The 21,909-nt window shown below is 35.7% G+C and overlaps 1 protein-coding gene across 1 annotated transcript in view; it reads right to left on the bottom strand.

Annotated features, from left to right (window-relative positions):
* Positions 1-2,117: 2,117 nt before the first annotated feature.
* The window catches only part of LOC106962804 (formin-like protein 13), a 41,743-nt gene continuing 21,951 nt past the window's right edge, over positions 2,118-21,909 (bottom strand). The window contains exons 11-17 of the mRNA XM_015057426.1: positions 20,434-20,520; positions 15,771-15,923; positions 12,183-12,312; positions 12,007-12,039; positions 11,736-11,833; positions 10,100-10,183; positions 2,118-2,966 (exon numbers count right to left, since the gene is read on the bottom strand). Of these exons, the coding sequence (XP_014912912.1) occupies positions 2,865-2,966; positions 10,100-10,183; positions 11,736-11,833; positions 12,007-12,039; positions 12,183-12,312; positions 15,771-15,923; positions 20,434-20,520 (687 nt within the window). The 3' untranslated portion in view covers positions 2,118-2,864. The remainder of the gene's footprint in view (positions 2,967-10,099; positions 10,184-11,735; positions 11,834-12,006; positions 12,040-12,182; positions 12,313-15,770; positions 15,924-20,433; positions 20,521-21,909) is intronic.

Below are 21,909 nucleotides of genomic sequence, written 5' to 3' on the forward strand. Positions count from 1 at the left end.
CTGCTAACGAACTGGCAGTTTTTGCACACCGAGTTTTAATTAAAGTCGTCATTTTCTCACTAAAATAAAAATGTCAAACTTTTCCTTCTAATTAAAGGATTCCACTCATTATGCCATCAGGTTTTCTTTTTCTCTGATCAGGCCTGTAAATCACATTCTACCAGCATCGGGAAGACCGTTCTGTCCGATAGGGAAAAGTTTTGTGTTGGTTCTGCAGCAGAGCCACCATGCTCCCGACTGTCTGGGAGCCTTGGAGCTTCCTTTGAGGTAGTAGGAGAAGAAAAATCCCTGAGCCTGACTAAATGTTCAAAATAATCACACCCATTACTGCAGGACTCTTTCAGTTTTCATTCTATCAAAGAACTGGTGCAGTTTTAATTGATATGTCTGCAGCAATATTTGAATTATCCCCTACAAAGAAATACCCATCTGATGGTGTCTTTTAAATCATTTGAGGTGAACTACTACCGTTCTCTGTCACCAAAGTAGATGCATTTCGTGGATGTACTTTGATGTAGGATGTAATAGTTTTTTGCCACCAAAAGTCTCGTAGTTTAATATTTTATTCCAAATTTTATGCATAAATGATACTTTAAATCTTAAGAATTTGAATAAAAAGCTCAATTGAAAACAAACGTAGCAAGCGAAGTACTAATTTATATCAAGCAAACCTCTTACATGTAATAATGTAGTAAATAATAATGTAGTAAATGGAAATCAATGAACTGATTTACATTTACACTTTACAAGAATATCTGCACAAGTCTGCATAAAGGTTCCATCGTAAATTATCTACACAGGAAAGTTTGCAAGAATGCTGTTAGTCCCAATGATTTTTTTGCATTTTTTTTCCACTTTAAAGAATAGTGCCATGCTGTCAATATAATCTCTCTCTCACAAGTTAATCTAATCTACCTGAAACATTGTGTAAGAATTGTCAATATTGGATGTTGACATTTAGATTTTTTTATATTTTGATTTTTGATCAATTATTTTGTTTGTTTGACTGGATCACAGTACATGTCATTGTTCTCATTATTAGTTTTTTTATAGTTTTTGAAGCTGCTGTCACCACTTTAATTGAGACTCTGAACTGTGGGTTTCTCCTGGTTGAATAAAGAAGGAATAAAACATTTTTTTAAAAGTGTATTGTGCTTGCACAGATTGGTATTGAGGATGATATGGGTAGGGTAGAAGTATTGCACGGCAATATGATTATTTCATTGCACCTCATAAAATAATCAAACTGCCCGTTGAGTAAGTACAGACAAATACTGAATCTTCATGTGTTCTGAATACCAGAAGTTAATTGTGGAAGATAAACAGCACCTTTGAAAACTGACCTGTTTAACCTTCTAATGTAATTGTGATGTGGCGTAAAACAAAACAAAATCATGATAAAATATACGAACAGTGTTTTGTTTTGTTTTGAAGTACGTTTCACCTGAAGGACTTGCACCATGGAGTGACAGGAAGCACTGTTGCCTCATAGCAAGAAGATGGTTTGTTCAAATCTCAGCTGGAGCCTTTTTCTCTCAAAAGTCTGCCTGTTCTGCATGTGAATGAGTAGAGAATATGAAAACATGCATGTCAGATTAAATCGTCCCTCTAAATTGACCTTAGTTGTCAGCGTGGGCATGCGTGTGTGTGTGTGTGTGTGTGTGTGGGGGTGTGTGTGTGTGTGTGTGACGTGATGGAACTGAGTAAATCCCATTCCAATGTAAAACTGCATAGGGACAAATGACTAAAATATGTTTGGAAAATTCCTGCTAATGCATGACAGACTAACTTGTGTTTTAATTTAAATTACTTTTAAAAGAAATAGATGTTGAATAAAATAAAATGAGGTAGTGTTAATTACATTAAAAGCTATGATTTTTTTTATTTTTCATGATTAGGTTGTTTTAACCTCCAACTAATCTGTTTTGGAATCTGCCGAACTCTGACAAGCTGTTAGCTTGACGGTCAAAAGGCCTGTTTATCCAGAGTAAGACTCTTCAGAGTGTCTGCAGCAGGTGAGACACTGAGCAGAATGTGGAGGGGCGTCAACGTGCCCTTGACTTATTATAGTTGATAATTCTGTTTTTAGGGATCAAAAATACTCAAGTCTTTTCTTTGTGTATTATTTATTTTTTGTGTTACAGGCATACTGCTTTCATTTCTATGTTTTGCTTACATTTCATACAAGTATGAAAACAAACTTGACTTCATGGCAGAGATGCTTCCGGCTGGACTTGTATCGTTGAGGGTTTTTACCAGACGTATTTGACCAACTTCAGCATCTTCAAAATGTCCAGCAAAACTCCACATATTCTTAAAATCCCTCTCATGGTCTCCTTCCAACAATAATCCCTGCGCAAACGTTGTCAAAATGTCCTGATAAGTGATTCACACGCCGACGGCAGGCTTGAATAAGATTCCCTATTTTCTGCTATCACTATGCTACAGAGCCCTTGAATTTTCATCTTTTGACAGCTTTTTAATCTTGTGCGCACATGATAGAAAATATCACAAAGGGAACTTGAGGATCTCTTTTAAAAAAAAGCTGTAACAAAGAAACATTTTTCTCGGCTCATGATGATTTGAAATGCTGCAGAAGTCGTCATAAAATTAAAATATAATGTTTCTATATTTCTCCTGATTCTTCTTCACCATTCATTTACTCTTTATAGAAGACGGTACATATATGTGTGACCATTAGACTGTTACTAGTGTATGCATTGGTTTATAGATTTGTGTTTGATTACCCAATCAACAACTCAAATTGGTGGTAATTGTACAAAATCAGCTTTGACATCAGTCATACTCACCACAATGGGACTAAATAAAACCGCCTCTCTAATTTATGCTAACACAGTTTCAATTCAAGCAGTTTCAGCGTGCACCCTTTGAAAGTCATGGAGGAACTGACAGATCATCCCGAACAGCTCCTGGGAGTCCTGATCCAGTGGTTCTCCAAATTTAACCTACACATAATAATAAACACAAAAAAATATGAAAATAACAAGATTACTTCTTTGAATATTCAGCTTGACAGCAATTACACTTCATGAGACCTTTGGGTCTGCAAAAACAGTTTAAGAATTAATAACTACATTTACTTTCATTAATGATTTGGTGTCTGGGTAGTGCATGTTCTTTCTGTTCATGGCTTTCTGATGTAATTAGCTCATACGCTGCTTCAGCATGCATTCATGTTCTTGAGTGCACTCGTACAATGAGGAAGTTATGTACCGCCTAATTAATACTTACCCCGCGGTGGTTAAGGGTCACCGGCACTGGAATTTCTTAAGTCAAACTTTGTCCTGAAAGGGTCACAGTAGCAAACTCTGCTAATTGACTTATCGAATGCTGTTGCAACAGCACAGACTGGGGCTCAGACCTGAGCTCCTCTGATATTTATTGTACTTTTCCCTCTACTAACTTTTATAAATCAAAAGTAAAAATTAACTCTTCATAAAGGAGAGGAAAATGTTTTTAGTTGACATGCTGACTGTCTTGCATTAAGCTCAAGAAAAGCTGCAGCAGAGACATCATCCTTTATAAATACACAAACAGTACGAACAATATCAAAGATCATTCAGCACTGCGGGATTCCTTCAGAATAAGAACCTGCTCTAAAAGCATTGCTCTGTCAGACACATAATCCTCAATAAAAAACAAATTGTTGCCCTTTTTGCCTTTAACGTTCAGCCCTTTAACAATGTGCTAATGGATAAATGTTTCTAAATTATGTCCAGAGTTCTTGTTGACCTATTTGTAGTGGAATTATTATCTTCCTCTGTGTAAGAAGGAAATATTTTCTCATATACCTGATATTTCTGCCTGATTTCATATTTCTGTGGGGAGGGGCGGAGGGGGGAGAAACAACAACTTATTCTTGTATAACACTTTGTCGAAACTCCTTTCATTATGTTAACTTCTTTGGACTCAGTCACACATGTCTCTCGCATCTAAATACAGGTATTTCTGATTATTTCCTTCTGAAAAGATATTAGATAAGATATTAGATAGAGAACATCTGTGAGCATCAGTTGGCAAGTCTTGACAAGCATATCTTTGACTAGGCCATTCTAACACATGGATATTCAATCATCTAAACCAGTTCATTGTAGCTACAGACATGTTTGGAGTTGTGGACATCCTGGAAGGAAAATCTGATTTTCAGATTTTTTACAGCTTCTAACTTTTTTTTTTAAACAACAAATATTTTTGTGTTTTAGTTTTTATTAGCCCATCAATGTTCTTTAGAAAAACTGCAGAGAAGAAGCAAGTCCATGCACGTCATGACTCACGTTTCCTTGACCTTTCCTGATTAGTATTTTAAACTGCACAATAACCAATTAAATATTTTTTTCTGAATATTGTTGTGCACCATTTGTTTGAGGAGATTTTTCCTTTTTCTTAAAAAAGAAAGTTATCTATATTTAAGGTAGCAAAGATGCCAAATACCAATTTATGCTAAGACATTTTGCAGAAGTGACAACTAATTTCAAATTGATAAGGTCTTTGTTTTTTCAGACAATAAATGTTTCAGGTTATCTTTTTCCCTCATTCATAATAAAACAGTTATTTGATGCTGTGTGAAAGCTTCTCCGTTTATCAAAGCCCTATTGTCTGTGGATACTAGAAATAATATTTTTATGAAATGGAAAAAGAAGCACAATATCCTTATTTTATTTAAATTGGGTTGTCTCAATTTACTCCATGTGATAAATAAAAGACAGCATTGCTTGTGTTTATCTGCTAAAAATGCAGCACACTTTATGGAGATTGCATTCAATTATGTATTTTATGTCACTTTTAGTGTCAATACATCAAATAAATAAAATATTTCTGAGAATTTTTTTTACTTTATTTGCCCCAATCTCCCTGTTGACTATATCCACTATTATGCTCACTATAAAAGGGCATTGACATGTGACAAAATGTTTCAGATTCTTCATTCTCCGAACTAAAAGGTGCTTCCCTCACAAGTGGGTCTGAACTTCCCCCTCCACCTTTTAGGCACATCCTTATCCTCAGCTTTAGCACACAGGAAACAGGAATACTAATGGCCAATGGGAAAACAAATAAGCTCCTAGGGTGCTACAGTAGCAAAAGTCAAATGTTAAAGTGACAGGGGCATGAAAATCTGAGAAATTAGACAGCAATTTTCAAATAACAAGACTGCAGTGGCAGAATGCTGATGCTCAAACACCAGCAGGTACGATGCCATATTTTGGTCACTCTCCCTGGTGATTAACATATAACTCTTTCCCTGAGGAAAATTTTTCAGTTAAAGGTCAACCTGTTAAACGTTTTAAATGTCACAGCTATTGTGCCACCATTACTAATAACACTGGGATAACTGATTCAAGATAATGCTCATGTAGCACTTAAAAACATTATATTTTAGGGTGAAAAGTTTTGAGTAAAGGAAATAAAAAATATCTTGTTACCATTTGGATTAATTTTACTTTCTACTTTTTTCAGCAACTGCTTTATGATTTTTTTCCTACTGCTATTGAATATCTACCTTGCCATTCAAATGCATAGACAGAAAAGCTGCCTTGGGCAAATAATGTTCCAGCATTATCTTCCATAACTAAAAAAAAAGTTTTTCTCAGGCTGTTAATTTGTCTTTAGGTATAGAACAGTAAATAATCAGAGGTGGTTATATTACAGCAAAACTAGCCATTTTTAGCAACAGTTTGCAACTTAAGTAAATCAGAGCCGGGGACACAAAGATGCCAAGACTTATTAAATCCAATTTTTGATTAAGATGTTACAAACTGGCTATAATGGCCTGTTTAAAGCATTACTTGAGAAAAATTAGGGAAAGGCGGTGGCTACAAGAATGTTACTTACAGACTGCTACTCATCTTCTTTTCTACAAGCTTGCTGAGTGCTACTCTGAGCTCAGTTTGCTAATTTGGCTTTTGTGAAACTGCCACTCTGTAGATTTTCTTTCACATCATTAACTTGCTTCAAATGTTACTGAACCCAGCTTGAAAAAGAATGAAGTGGCTGAGCAGGAGTAGCATTGAAATTATTTAAAAGAAAAGCCTTGTTAGGTACTCCTGTGGCGTCTTAATTAAAAAATATGTGACCATCCACACCTGTGAAGTTTGAGCACTGATCACTGCGGTTCACCGCTTTTCCTAAAGCCTTTAGAAAGTCTTTGTAAAATTATATATTTTTATGTTTTTGTAATCTGCTTTGTAATTTAACAATTTATTTTAGACCAAAGCAGGATGTGTTGCTTTTTCAGATTTCTTTGAGGCTATGTCACGTTGTCAGGCAGATATTTTATTTCTTGATTATGAGGGTCTGATGGTAGCTAGTGACAATAGATAACATGGATGTGGTTATTCATTGTTATTTTATGCCAAAAGTAACACTGGACACAGTTTGTCCAGATTTTTCAATGATAAATTAAATCGCCATTTCCAAACTGCATTTTGTAAATAACTAGGATTATTATTGTCTAAATGAAAGTTCCCTGATAAACCCATTGTGGCAAAAACTAAATGTGGAAAAATGCATTATACATCTTCTCTGGTTAAGTCCATTTTCTTTTTTTCTTTTTTTTTGCCTAATTACATTTCCTCCAAACTCAGAACCTCTCTACGGAGGCTGCTTTTAAATCATCTAACCTTCACTCAGTTTATGCAAATATTAACCTGCTAACCTTTCCAGAACAGAAAGCTTGCTTTCAGGAAGTGTGATATTTGCACCCAAATCCACCGAGTGGTTTCTGAGCTTTGCTCTGTGATTACTTTACCTTGGAAAAATCCATTGAACCTTTATGACACTGATTAAGTCCTCATATCAGATCTGTCATGTTATAAAGGAAGTGAGCACTGGCTGTTAACTTTATTAAGCCTGGCCCTCACCCTCAACCACATTTTTTAAAAATTGTATATTTTAATTTGACCTAATTGAAGAGTCACGACAACTCATAATTAACCCACATGCATGGCAGTAAGTAGGTCTACCAATTATCAAACACCAAACGTGGACACAATTTTTTTTGTTTTTTGTTTTGGCATTTATTTTTTTCTAGTAAACGTACCTCAGCATTTGCACAGGCAGTTTTTTCATTCAAATGTATTACAGAATGGAACAAACTCCCATAAAATCTTAAGCTTTCCGCTGACATGAAGGACTTTTCTCGTAATGTCACAAAGCGGCTCTCAGAAAACCAGCAGTGTTCACATTGAAAAATAATTCTCTGCATTAGTGATTGCAGAGCAGAAGTTTGGCATTAAGTATTGATTATGTCATATTTTTATGACCTTGCATAGTGATTGTATGTAGGGTATTTGGAGACTTTCAGTGAATGTTTTATGATATTCGACTTGCTCATCTGCTCAGGGACTGCAGATGGAAACTAGCTTAAGCTAAATCTGGTGCAAAGCATCTGTCATTAATGTTTTTTTGCACATTGTCCTTGTTTTTGATAAACTAATAAGATAAACTAAACAGTCAATATGCTGTACACTTTCTTGGCTAATGTTAAGAAAATATGAAAACCACTTGTCCTGAAATCAAAATGGAACAGCTTTCTTATTTCTATTTTGTTTTGTTTTTCTGGTGTCGTTTCTAGGCTCTGGAACACTAATTGTTAGAAAGACCCAGACCTTGATTTAGAAGCAATCTGAACTCAGAAAATTATCAGAGGATGATTTTGCCCAGGTTTCCTGATGAGTTGCATAACTCAATAAAGTCAGAAACTAGTTTTAGTTGTACTGAACTGAGACTTCATGGTTTTTACTATTAAATCCTAAAAAGCAAACATGCATGTTGAAGCTCATTGAACTATTTTCTTGAACTTGCCAAGGTTTCAGAATTTTGTTCGAGAGCCACCAAATAAGCTCATCCATCAGCAGATAAAAAGAGCTACATAGAGAGACGCTGACAGTCCCTCTGCGTCCACGTCTATGTAACTGTGTGCAGTGCAGAGGAGACTTTCAGTGGGTGTAATAATAACACAATTCCCTTGCAGGCCTAAAGCTCCATCTTGCACCATCATATCTCAGTCTTCAAATACAGCAGGAAGGGTGAGTGGACTCTATGATGATAGATTGTCCTCAGACATACAAAAGTGATGAGAAACTTGCAGCTACTTTTTGTATTGATTGTTTTTTTGTGGGAACTCTATAAGAAAAAGCCATGGCACCAGTTAAGGTGTCAGTAGTGGGACTGAGCTGTAGAAGCCTAATCGTGGCGGTTTAGTGAGCAAAGAAAATGTTCTTCTTAATAGAAGGAGTGATGAAAGATTACAAAGGGAGCAGCGATTCCACTAAATCTGATCTATGTGACAGAGGAGTTTGCTTTATGGGAGATTTCTTGTTGAGATGAATGTTCATAGGAGACGGCGGTTCACAGACAGACTTATTATGAGATATCACTGTTTCTAGAGGCTGATTCACATCAGAAATACTCCATAACCTCTACAGAGGCTTTTTGGAAATGACCACTGAACACAACTATAGCAACATGTGAAGTGGCTTAAAACACATACAGTATAAAAAAATTGGAAAAGTGTGATTAGCCTCTTTTACTGTAACACATTGACATAAAATTCAGTGCAACTCACCGCTTTTAAAAAGAGATGTGAATCTTTCAGCATCTAACGATTTGATTCCAATTTTTAGGGTCACGATTCGATTCAGAACCAATTTTTGATTCAAACCAATTTTTCTATTCAAATAGTTTAGAGATTCTGTTTAAATGATGTGAATGAAATAAGAAAAGACTGCAAAGTAATAGGACACAAACACAATTATATAATGGTTGCACAATTATTATTCAATCAGATCAAAATAAGTTTGTGCATAAAATTCTTTACCTTAAATTACCAGTACTAGGTTAGCTTATCTTCCTGGTTTTTTCTTAAAAAACAATAAATATCAAAGAATTATTCAAAATACCTAGAGTGGGTAAGACAACCTCCTACTGTGGTGAAGTGAACACATAATGCAATATGTTGTATACTCACAAATAGAAGCGACTTAAACGCATCTTTAAATCGATTTTTGAGCATTTGGAATAGGTTCAGAATTGTAGTTTTGTGTAGAATTGACTTTTTTACCGCACCTCTGCTTTTAAATGTCTCCAAGTAAAGTAGTAAATAGAATCCAGTGGAGCTCAAGACCAAAAACAATGTTCTGGAAATACCTTAGAAGTTAGTGAAGAACAGTGGTAAATAAAAAGCATTGTGAAGACAAAGGAACACAGCAGACATGTGGGGATGAAGTTATGAAGAAGTTTAAATCCAGGTTAGGTTAAAAGCATAGTATAATTGCAAACCAACAAGAAAGATTGCCTACCTAACCCAGCAGGCTGGGCAAGGAGAGCATTAATTTGAGAGCAAAAAGCTGATGGTGACTCTCGAGGAGCTGCAGAAATTGAGAGCTACACAGTCCATAAATCTGGCCTTCATGAAAAGTAGCAATGGAAAGCCATTATTAAAATAAAACTATATAAATCCCCTTTGCAGCATGGCACAAGCCATGAGGGAGATGCAGCCACAATGACAAAGAAAGTGTTTTCTTCAGTGGAGACACAGAAGTTGGTCAGAGTTGATAGGAAGATGGATGAAGCAAAGTAAAAGTTTATGCTGGAAGAAAACCTTCTATAGGCTGGGATGCTGCAGGCTCACCTTAAAGTAGGACAAACAACCTAAACATCCACCCAAAGCTGAAAACGTTTAAAGTATTCAAGTATTTGCTTTGATCTGATGATTCAAGCAATAAGAGGCTGGTGCAAATGCACTCACAAAAAAAATCGCATTGAAATACCAGAAGTCTAACATGTCAAAATGTGAAAAAGACCAAGGGGCATGAACACTTTTGCAAGGTACTGTAGATTTAACGTTACACGAATGCAGTTACAATAAACACCATATAATATGCATTATGAACACCTGGTGCTACAGACGTAACCTTCCCCCCCTTTGAAATATATGTAGCTGTGACAGCGTAGCATCGGGGAGATGAGGTGACAAATAATTGAAGACAGCAATCTAGAAACTACCAGGACGGGGGGCGGCGGGGGCATCCATCCTTGGAGCTGTACAAAAGAGAGATTGAAATAATAACTCAGGGATTACCAGTATGACAGAGTAGAGTTTCTTCATCTCCTCACAAGTCTTTGTCAGCGACTCGAGTTGCAGGTTGTACTTCTCTATTGCCATCTGCGATACGGAGGAGAACACAAGGAGTTTGTGAGCAAACCACACACACCTCTATTCATTGTAAAGCTGATGTGATTAAAAAAAAATAGCAAATTTGAAAATCTAATAAAAATTCAGTGATTTAAAGATGTTAGCATAGAAAGTCAGGAACTACAAAAACTACATATTTACTCTTTTTAAGATTATGTGAAAAAGTGGGAATAACTCCAGCACAGTGCATCACATCAAGTAAAGGAACTTAAATTTATCTATATTCTCCAACTTTACATTTAAATAACCATCTACTCTGACATTTGTTTTGCCCATTTATGAACATTTCTAAATATTCTCATGATATAAAAGGGCGAAGCTATTAGCATCACATAGCCATTTATTTGCATTTAACACAGTAGAAAATAAATTCCTGCAAATTATGCCTGAAAGAAAAATATAACCTCCTACAGAATAAGAGATATGATGCAGGTCAGAAAGATGTAAATCAACATCATCTTATGATGCATTGCCAAAGCTGCCTGCTCAGCACAAAAATACATAGAAACAGAATTAGATGTTTGTTTTTTTCTGATGTATAGTTTCTGACAGCAGGTCTAGTCTGCTGCCACATGACTGAAGCAGCCCGTAATACTCAAGTTTGTTTTTGTCTCTCTGCAGAAATTATTCAAAGGAGTTTTAAAGTTTCACCAGGAATCTTCCCTATCCCCTTTCTTAGCCATACAAACTTGTGCTGGTGACGAAATTCAACTTGTGTTCACCCCCAAAGAATGAATACATGAATGTCTTGTAGACTGAAATCCATTGCAGCTTATTTGAATTGTAAGATGCTATGCAGTTTGTTCTTATTTCCTGAATAAGTCATAATAATCTATAATTTCTTGGTACCTGTCGATTTTAGAGGATGTCGGTGAGGCTGCATAATGTGTGGACAAACATAGAGCTGCAAAATATTGAGATGCTTATACATGTAAAACGGCCTAACAGATCCTGCACCAAAACAGTTCTTGGGAATTGAGATACTGTAAATATTGATATTGCAAAGATGAGTGAAATATTGTGTAGCTCTAAGAGATTATGATTTACCAAAATGAGAAGAATGCACAGTGTTGATATTAATATCAAGACAATAAATACAAATGCAACCATGATAAATAAAAAAGGGACTTTGAATGTTACTTAAAATAAAACTTTGCAGCAGCTGGTGTATCAGGCCTTGGGTGTAAGTTTTTGTTTCAGTCTTATGCTGTTATGTGATTCTTACTTTTATATTTTGTCTCTTTATAATATACAGTGTAATTACATGTGTAATTACATGTGTAATAATGCTGATCAAACAAAAATCACAAGAGGTTCCTCAAGGCTCTAATCTCAGGCCACTTTCATTCAACAGCTAAATGATGCCGCTATAGTTCAGATTATGGAGGCCTGCTATATTTCCTGTAGTATTTATGCTATTAACACAGCCTGCTATTTTATTTTATTTTATTTTTTCATTAATGGAAGTATTTTCCTATTGACTGTAGAGGGAACTAGAAATGACAAGACATTTCTACTTTACCTTAAGATCTTTAGTGAAGTTTGGGTGATGAGCTGCAATGTTTCTCTTCCTGATGGTTTTTCTGTAATGAAGTACTTTCTGCACTTCGTTCTTCAGCACTGCAAAAACATAACATCCTCAGCTCAGACCTTATGGAAAAACATCATAATGTTTTGACAAAATATACTGAAATACAATGAAGATGTAATGCTTTCTCACAACTCCACCTACAGCAGTTTCAGCATAGTGAAAACCAGTCTTTGGATATTGTAGTAAAATGTGATCTACTCACCATCCACTTCTGCGGTCAAGCCTTTGATGGAAGCTTTCCAAAGGAGAGGGGCAGAAAAACACCAACAGTGGTATTAAATATAAATGTACGTTTCATTTAACAGCCCTTAACTCAAAAGCACCCCACAGATTTTTTTTTTCTGCTGCTGTTTTGATCAAATCTTGACGAGCGAATACCTCCAGGGACAGTTTCAAATTCTGCCAAGTCCTGGGTAAAAGTGGCCAGGCCCGGTTCCTGCAACATGATCTGCTCCAGAAGGGCATGGAGCAAGGTGAAATTCTTGTCCCTCCCACGCAGCTGGGAAAGCTGGAGATAAAGAAAAGGCAGACTGAAGGTTGGAAAACATACCGGCTGACTGAAGGCTTTTATTCCTTTTTTGTTTCTGTAATAATTTGCAGAAATTATTATTTTTTTTGTGTGTGCATTTACAGTGTATTGACAAAGATGGGCACATCCCACTGCATTTTCAAACACTTAAAAGCAAATATTTGATTAGAGGGCAATCTTGTACTTTAACCCACCACAGAAAGTTAAAAAGTAGCTGTTAAATTATTCATTCAAAAATATATTTAAATATAGATACAAGTATAACCAATGCAATATTCATCTGTGGAATAATTAAATAAATTCCCCATCAGAAGCTGGGATATATATATATGATGTTGTTGGTCTTTGCATAATTATCAATCAGTGGAAAATACTGCAAGGCAAAATGCTGATTTCTTTGTAGATTTGCTAATGTGTTTAACATCATTATATTTTTCTAAGACTGTTGTGTTGTTTTGAGAACTATGTTGAAATAAAATGCTTTAATATATAAGACTGGATTTGAAGTAGATGGTGAGACACAAGGTGCCCATATAAACACATGCAGCACTTAAATTTGGGTTATATTGTGATCACACTGAAAAAAAAATCTACTTTTTTGAGTGCATTTGTTTAGTATGGAAGAAATCCAACATTAGAGAACTTTAATAACTTCTATCTAAGAATGTGCCTGTAATTATCTTTCTTTATTTAAACTTTTCTTTCATTTGATTAGTGTTTCAGAACTTTTACTTAGTAATTAATGAGTTCATGTTTCCCTGGGGAGTTGGCACCAGCACCCCTCCCGACCCCAAAAAGGGACAAGGGTGTAAAGAAAATGGATGGATGGATGGATGGATGGATGGATGGATGGATGGATGGATGGATGGATGGATGGATGGATGGATGGATGGATGGATGGATGGATGTTTCCCTGGTGTATTAATGTGATGTAAAAAAAAAGGCTAATTTTTCTTAATTACAATTTAAAATGGGAAAACAAGAGAACATGCCATTCCAGAAAGGCAAATGCAAGTTGATCTTCAAAAAAATCCTAAAATGTCTACTGAAGAACAGTTCATTTCCTAAACTGCTGCTCATCGCATCGAGTCAAAGAAGAAATGTAGAAGTTTAAAGCAACGGGAATTATAAATACGTGAATACTCATGACCTTCATACTTGAAGGTTTGCAAAAAATGTGTGAAATTATACATATTTATACATATATTTGCCAGTAAGTGTGGAGGTACAAAACAAAACAGATGCCATAGTGTCCTAATATTGATAAATAAGAACCAAATTTGATGTGAATCATATAATAAATAAACAAAAAGATGATAGATTGTGAAATTCTACACTTTTTTTAATTAATGGTTGTAAGTCTGATAAAATAATAATGGTGATGCAAATTCAGCCATGTTCGGCACATAATTGAAATTCCTGAGGTAGCTCCCTTATCCTTTAACAAACTTTGTCCTTTTTTTCTTTCTAGGTTATGTTGTTTACCAGCTTAGGCCTCTGAGGGCTACATATGCAAGACCTGCACCAAGTATTGATGCTCACAGGAAAAAAAAAAAGATCTGAGATAACCTCGATGCATTTTCTTGAAAGCGGCTGGTCATTAATTTGAAGAGAGTCTGTCTTTAGCAGCAACAGTTTACTCTTCTCAATTAGACCTGGAAACACCTCTGAGGCAACACAAGGTCTCTGCTTTATTAAACGCAGCCGAGGACGCTTTACTTCTGTGCCCAGAACCCTGGTCCTCAAACTCCCCCAGCAGAGTCAGACTCCAAACAGTAGACCAAGTTAAATGCAGACGAATTAAATAAAAAGAACACCGGCATCACGTTGTCATAGAGAGAAAAAAAAAGTGCAGAAATTAACTAAATCAACCTTAAATGTATCCTTTCAGTTAAGAAGTACAACATCTTCAAACGGCAAGAAAAGACTTCAAGCTTAAGAGCTGAAAGCATATCAGTTGATGTTTGGCTCTAATTCTGCAGTAATAAGACGGCTTAGCCACCAAAACCACATCATAATATGTATTGTTGAAATACACATTCAGCTAAAAAAACACACTTCAAAAACACACAATAAAAAAATTGTGCTTGTCACATTCAGTTGTTTTTACATGTTCGCAGCGTGTTGAAAAACTATTTGACCTGATTTAATATAAAATGTCGTTTTTAAGTAGTAATTTTAGCTGTCAAAATAAAAGGTCTACCCAAAACAACCAAGTCCTCTGTGAAAAACTATTTGACCCGTAAAACTAATGAGCACTGAAAAATGTCATTAAGCATAACTAACAATGATTGTCATTTTCCCATCTCTTTGTAGACTTGTTTTAATTCATGGCTGCTCTTTTCATGAGCAGCCAGTTTAAGATCATCCCAAGACCCCACAGGTGGATAACACTCTGAACTTTGACTAGGCCACTCCAAAATCTACACAATATGTTCCTCTATAGCCAATCAGAAGTGGATTTTGTATAAGCCTATGGCCACGTTCTTCTTCAGGATATTATTCTGAAGCAGCAGGCAGTCCCAGATCATCACATTACCATCATCATGTTTCGCTGTCTGCTTATTGTTATTTTGAAATCCTGTTTTAGTTTTATTCTAGAGCTAATACGTTGCACACCTTCCAAAAAGTTTAACTTTTGTCTCATCATATTGTTAGAATATTGTCTTAAAAGTCTACAGGATTGTCATGATGTGTTTTTGAGATGGGATGGGTCTTTGAGTTTTTCATGCTAAGAATGGATGCTGTGTTGGTTTTTAAGGCTCCAGCTTCAAAGAAAAAAAAATATTCTTGCATTTGAAACTTACCATTTGTTCTTAACATATTTTGGGTGCTTTTGACTTTTTTTCTTAAAGATCGAAACATTTCATCTCTTTTAACCTTTTAATTTTCATATTAAACTTTAAAATTGTTTAAAACTGAAGATGTTTTGAAAACAAGATAAAAAGGTTTTCAGAGCAACAGTAGTGGAGCTCTAGGTGTCTCTTCAAATTGTTATACTGGTTAAAGATCAGATTTTTTTTCTTTTTGTAATGTTTTTTTTTTAAGTTTCAGAAACATTTATCCACATACTTTGATAACTCCAGGAAGTAAGAATACCAGGCAAAGGTTTCTTGGTGAAAATGTGAAACCATGATGTAATAACCATGAAATTTTTACCCCTAACCAGACCAAGTAAATTCACTTTTACTTGATGTAAAGATCCACAGGCTCGGCTGTATGATCTTATGCACCAAGCCACTCATGTTCTCATTTTGTGCCAAGTTTGATTTCTCTAGTGAAACCAGGCAGCGACACAGTCACAGTCCTGATTGAACCTACCTGGCCAAGAGAAAATGGCAAGATGCTCAGGGACCAGGCTGTGTATGTCAATGAGCAGAGTTATTAGGCAGAGGCGAACCTCAATCAAAGGTCAGACAAGAGTGTTGGAATCGTACTTTGGTCAAGGACGAGAGGCGGAATCCCTTGGCCTTTTCCTTTCCGGCGTTCTCGTTCAGGTAATTGCCTATAGCGAGGAGGTACTCCAGCACGAAAACAAATGACCTGGAGTTGTACAGCTGCTTGCACATTCTGATCTTCTGGTTAATCAGCTGCAAGAAAAACACAAGGAGCACAGACTAAAGTGATTTGTCTGTAATTCAAGCTCCTACGTCTCACTCGTTCATTTAGTCATAGAACAGCATTGAGACGTAGGAGCAGCATCAGGCTTTATAGACGCTACAGTAGTTTTGTTTCTATTACAAATTCTGTTGCAAAACCACGTTTACTTAGCACCAAAACTTCTTAACCAAAAACGAGTTGTTTTTTTTTTTAAATGTCGTTAACAAAAAATCTTTACACTACAAGCATAAACAGCCTTATCACAGCACCTCAACTGACCTCATAAAATGAATAATCAGCTTCTTGTTGTTGGGAAAGATTATTATTTGGTATGCATTTGTGTCAAGTACAAATATCCCCCCAGAATATCACACGATTTCCATGTTTAACCATCTCTGAACAGATCCTGTTGAATATGGATAGAAATCATGCTGGAGAGAAATCAAAGTGGGATTTTAGGTTTTGCCAACGGTGTATTAGAGGAAAAGGGGAGTTGGTGTTGTGGGAATTGCGCCACTCAATAAACTTTTTTTTTTTTTCCCCAACTCAGGCCCATGCCAGCCAGCAACAATCGTGCCATATGTTTCTATTTTAAGAGTAACCTCCCTACGCCTACAATTGGGACAGTCTCAATTAAACTGAGGAGAAAGCAGATATCCAGCTACATCGTATAAATTGGCTCCGAACTCGACCATCTGTGGAAAACCACTGAGCTTCAGCAACAATCAGATCAGCGCAAAATCACTAATGCTGTTTTTATTGAACCTTCCAAAGGTGTATGGAGGTCAAAGTGTATCAAATAGAGGAAAAAGTGGAACACATGTTTTTTTTTCTTTTCTATTTTATTGAAGCTTAATCATGCTGTTATTAATTTAAAGACAAGTGTTGATAAAAGCTAGCAAAAAGTTCATTTATAATAATTTTATTGAAATGTATCACAATTGAAGTTAAACTCCTATTTATTTATTTATTTATTTATTTATTTATTTATTTATTTATTTATTTATTTATTTATTTATTTCAATAGATTTTGATTTAAAGTACTCTTTGACTTAAAAATCCTGATAGAGAATCAGTGTTGGGAGTTAAAGCTTAGGGTAATGGCAAAGAGGCCTTCCCATCCCAGAGACATGGACCTCATCGCCAATTATAACTCATCAAAATGTTGGTGGAAACATTTAAAAAAAACATAAGTTGGTAGTAATACAAAGAGTTTGGCTGCTGTAATGTCAAAAATAATATTTCCATTGATTATCAGGGAGGGAATTAAATCATTTTTGATGAGTCATTTTTAATAAAATGTAACGTTTGTTTTACATTTAATTTTTTTGAGAAAGAGAGAGAGATCAAGATGCTCATATTTTCTATATAGCATTTTCTTTCAATGGGTAAAAAGCAGCATCAGTACTGCTCCATGTTGCTTTAAATTCACATAAATATAAATACTGTAAATGAACTGCTTAATTTGAATCTGTGATTTTACTACTACATTAAAGCAAATATAGATGCTCAAGCTTTGCTCTTTCCTGTGGCTCTGAATGCATTTCTCCATTCGGGTCCTGAAAATGTTGCACTTGGTTTTGCCGTGCCGTGCATCACAGCTTCAGGTGCCACCTTACTGTCTGCCGCATCATCAGCTTAAGCTGTGTGCCTTTGACATTTTCTAATACATTTGGCATCAAACTGGGCACATCAAATGGTTTAAAGAAGGAGTTGGGTCACAATGCAGACTAAAACCTGTCATCGTGGAAACAAGGGAAAAAAACCATCCCAGGTGAGAAGCATTCCCCTGGTTGGCGACTCTGTTCTCTCTCTGACAGGTGTCATGTAAATCATCTTAGTGTTCAGGCTTATGGACGTCAGTCCATGAGGATTCAGGGATTTAGAATATTTTGCAGCTAATAGGACACTAAACTTTGAGCACAACATACAGGGAAATACCGAAGATTAAGGATCAGGGTTATTTTTCCCCAAAGCACATGCATGCAAATCCCATACTTAAGATTGAGTGACCTTTCTCAAATAAATCCGAGGGAGGAGAGAGAAAACAACAACAGGAGCAAGGAGCCAGGAGTAAATTGAAACTTAATGAAATTGCTAATCTTTCTTCTCGAGTCATCTTCCCGGCACACAATATGTTTGTCTCTGTGTGTAAGACAAAGAAAAATTAGTATTGCAGTGAATGGATCACAGTGCCATCACTCTTATCCGCTGTTTCTCTTCATTTTCAGGCGGTTAGCAGACAGGAGATTAGGACTGAATCAGCAGAGCAGAAAGAAACAAAAGCTTTTGAGAGTCAAATAAAAAAAAATAAAAACGCAGGAGCTGGGAGGTATTTTTGTGTGACTGCAATATCTTCACAGCCTGCGGACCCCAATGCCAATAACAACAACCCTCTATGAGAATGTTAAAGATTACTTTGACTAATGATAAACTAGGAATGTTTGTATACTCCTATTGAACAGGGCTAAAAGATTTTTGTTTTAAAGAATATAAAGAAATTGTAACTGTTTATTTCACTCCACCTGGATTAATTTAAGTCTTTACTTGACTAGGGAGCAGAAGTTTGCAGACAAAAATGAAAGTCTCCACATTTCCCACAGTTAAAACTCCAGAGTGGGTTTTTATTGAGTTGAAAGCACTTTTCCGCCAACCACAGAACAATTGAACCTGATTTGATTAAGATCTATCTTTTCTTTTTGATCACAGAAGGGTCTGAAAGTGCCCCTCATACCTTTCTATTTTCAAGACTATTAACCAGTGAACAGAAAAAAAACTTACACTTAAATGACCCCTTCAGACATAAAAGTCAAAGTTAGAAGAAAAGCTTTCATGTAATAATTTCAACTCCTCCACAGATGTTCTGTTTTTTGTTTTACTTGTATCCATTTATAAAGTCATAATTAAGGTTTGCATTAGGGAATAAATGAGCTTTGTGTGTGTGTGTGTGTGTGTGTGTGTGTGTGTGTTTGCTGAGGAGGAAGACGGTTTAATTTTCACCTACAGCTGCTGTGCAGATCAGAATCTAAAGCATCTCCTGCTTATTTTACCCTTAAAGCTGAGTCCCGTTTCACCAGTAGCTCCTCATTTTTAGCCATCTGCCAAACATTTTAATGGGTCAGGTGTCCTTAGAAACTGCTGTTGCAGGAAAGAACCAAGCAGAAAGAGGAATCTAGCTCATGAAAACATGTTTGTTTTTATGAATGGGTAAGATTTCTAAATCTATTCTCAAATGTTAATACTTCCCCAGCTAACTTATTCTGAATGCATCATTTCAGATGTTTCTTTCTTGTCATAGATTTTGTTTCAGTAATGACTATTGGTAGCTTAATAAAACAAAGATCTGGAAAATAAGAGGAAGGTATGAAGTAAACTGTAAAGGGGGGAATCAAATCTGACTGAATGCATCTTTATTTATTTCCTACTGAAATAAACTATTGTTAAATCAACATTAACTTGATTAAAATTACATTTAAGTCTTGATTATCTTGATTAGAAGGTCTGGTTGTTTTTTACCATTTTAATTGAAGTGTAATTATCATTGATTGAGGCTGAATTAAATCTTGATGATGAGAACTATAGAGCAGTTTGCTTTTTTCCATTTGTGAGAAATAATTTAATTTGAAGGAAACAAATGACCCATCAGACTGGCTTTTGATAGATGATGAAACTGACATATATATGCTAATATCTGACATAACTTGTCAATGCTGCACTATTAATTATTGCTAATCAGTACTAAAAAATACCAAAGCTTAAATATTCCTCAATTCAACATGTTCTGCCATAACAACAATGACATTAAGGTGTGCAATTTAAACAAAACATGTTTGACTGTGTTCTTCTCAGCAAGCAATAAACAAGAAAGACATGATATTTATCACCGATCACAGTCAAAGCTGTTTGAGGTTCAGTGTGAAGTTCACAATTGAAATGTTTCCATTAAACAAGAAACGCAAGTGACATGTGGATACGTTTTAGAAATCCTTCATCTTCCAACTACATGTCAAATGTTCACATTCTTTAAGAATCTGAATTCTGGATTTTTATTAGCTGGAAATGCAATCATCAAAATTCACAACGCCTGAAATCCATAGCTGTGTATGTAATGAGTCTGTGTCATTTATTAAATTTTTTTTATTAAATTACTGAAATAATTTAACTTTCTGACAATATTCTAATATCTTGTGTTGGATTACTTTCAACAAATTATTGAAAATGTAAATTAACTGATTTTTTTTTTTTATCTTTAAAATACTCTTGGCTTTATGTTTTTGTTCTTCAACAAGCATATAAAATAATACATTTCTATATCTGCTGCAGAATTCATGCCACAAATCGACGCATACCAGCATATTTATTTGTTTATATAGTAGAAATCAGCCTCCTGACAGCATGCAATAGGATGTTTTAAACACTACCTGAATTAGCTGTCAAGGAATGAGTAAACGGGATTTACAGTAGTCAAAGATTTGACTCTGGATGATGAAGTGAACTCACGGGCTGCAGGTCTTTCATGCTGATCGGGAGCTCTCTCAGCGTCAGAAGCAGGTCGAGTTGCGTGCTCAGGTAGGAGATGTTGCACATCTGCAGCAGAGAAAACACGCAAGGCTAATGAGTGCATGGAGAGAGAGTCCAATTATCATACCATCAGACAACCCATTTCCATGTGATTATTCCAACAGATCTAAAACAGCTGCTGAAGCAATTTACACATGTTTTTTCAGCCCATTGCTGCTGTGCAGCAGGTCTGTTGACAGGCTGATTTAACAGACAAACGGAAAGCTTGACACTTTGAAACGATTGGCTGGGCCGCCTGCTTGACCTTTATGTCTGAGCTAACCTCTAATAAATCACTCCACATTGTCAGACCGTCTGGTTGATGCTCACATATCATCTCCCCAAAGCCAAAGGGCAGTTTGTCTGACAGATACTTACGGAAAGACATTAGGATTAGAGCTGGAAATCCCAACCATGTAATCATCTGGATTTTTTTTTTCTGCAGCTATATTAAAGTGTGAATTCCTCCACATGCAGAAGCAGCATTATCTTGCTCATGCTATGCTTTCAAAAAACATTTAATATTCCTGATTTGAACAACGTGCAGTCAGAAAAAACAAATGGCAACCTTTTAAAATAATTGAGTTGTATGCATCAGTGTGAGTTTTTCGTTATTTACATTTAACCTCCATCTTTGTGCAGCCCTGTGATGGACTGCTGATTTGTCCATGCTGTATATTGATGTTGGCTCACAATAAACAGCACCATTTTTGTCAAGCACGGTAGGGGAGGAGTGATGATTTGGGTTTATTTTGTAGTCAGTGAACCTATACATCTTTCAGCCATTAAGTCAAGCAAGTAATTATCTATTTATTAAGTATTCTGCACTCAAATTTGAGTCCATATTTCCAACAGCAGAACCTCAATTCAAAATGGGTCAATGATCCTGCATTCAGCAGCAAATCTACATCTATAGCAGAAAAAGAAGAATCTACTTTATTTATTTTTTTTTTTTTTGCTTAGGACCAGATGTTTATCACTTCATGATATGTTAAACCTTTTAATTCAAATAAGGTGTAATTTCTTCTCACCATATCTGTAAAGATAGCTGCTAGGTATTTAAACATCTGCAGAATGGAAACATTTTCACACATGAGAAACATTCTGTCGGCAAATCACACCTTCAGGTGTTTAACTTTGTCTGAGGTCTTGTTTTGTCAGATTCAGTTATAACAGCACAAAGTTGTTAATTACTATACACTTAATTTACAATTTACAAACTCTGCAGGTTATTTCTCTGCTGGATGAGGATGCATTTGAGCTAGAAAAGAGGAAAAAGTTTCCTTGCATTATTTTTCATACTCTGTGGTGTATGAAAAATGTTGTTTAGCAGATAGTGAAAGCAAACATACTGTGGAAACCTTCCCTCTGCCAGATTTTATGATCCAGTACAATATAAATCACAAAGATTTCCTT

This window comes from Poecilia latipinna, unplaced genomic scaffold (genome assembly GCF_001443285.1).
Source record: "Poecilia latipinna isolate Pla-1442-1.1 unplaced genomic scaffold, P_latipinna-1.0 Scaffold1461, whole genome shotgun sequence".
Lineage (NCBI taxonomy): Eukaryota > Metazoa > Chordata > Actinopteri > Cyprinodontiformes > Poeciliidae > Poecilia > Poecilia latipinna.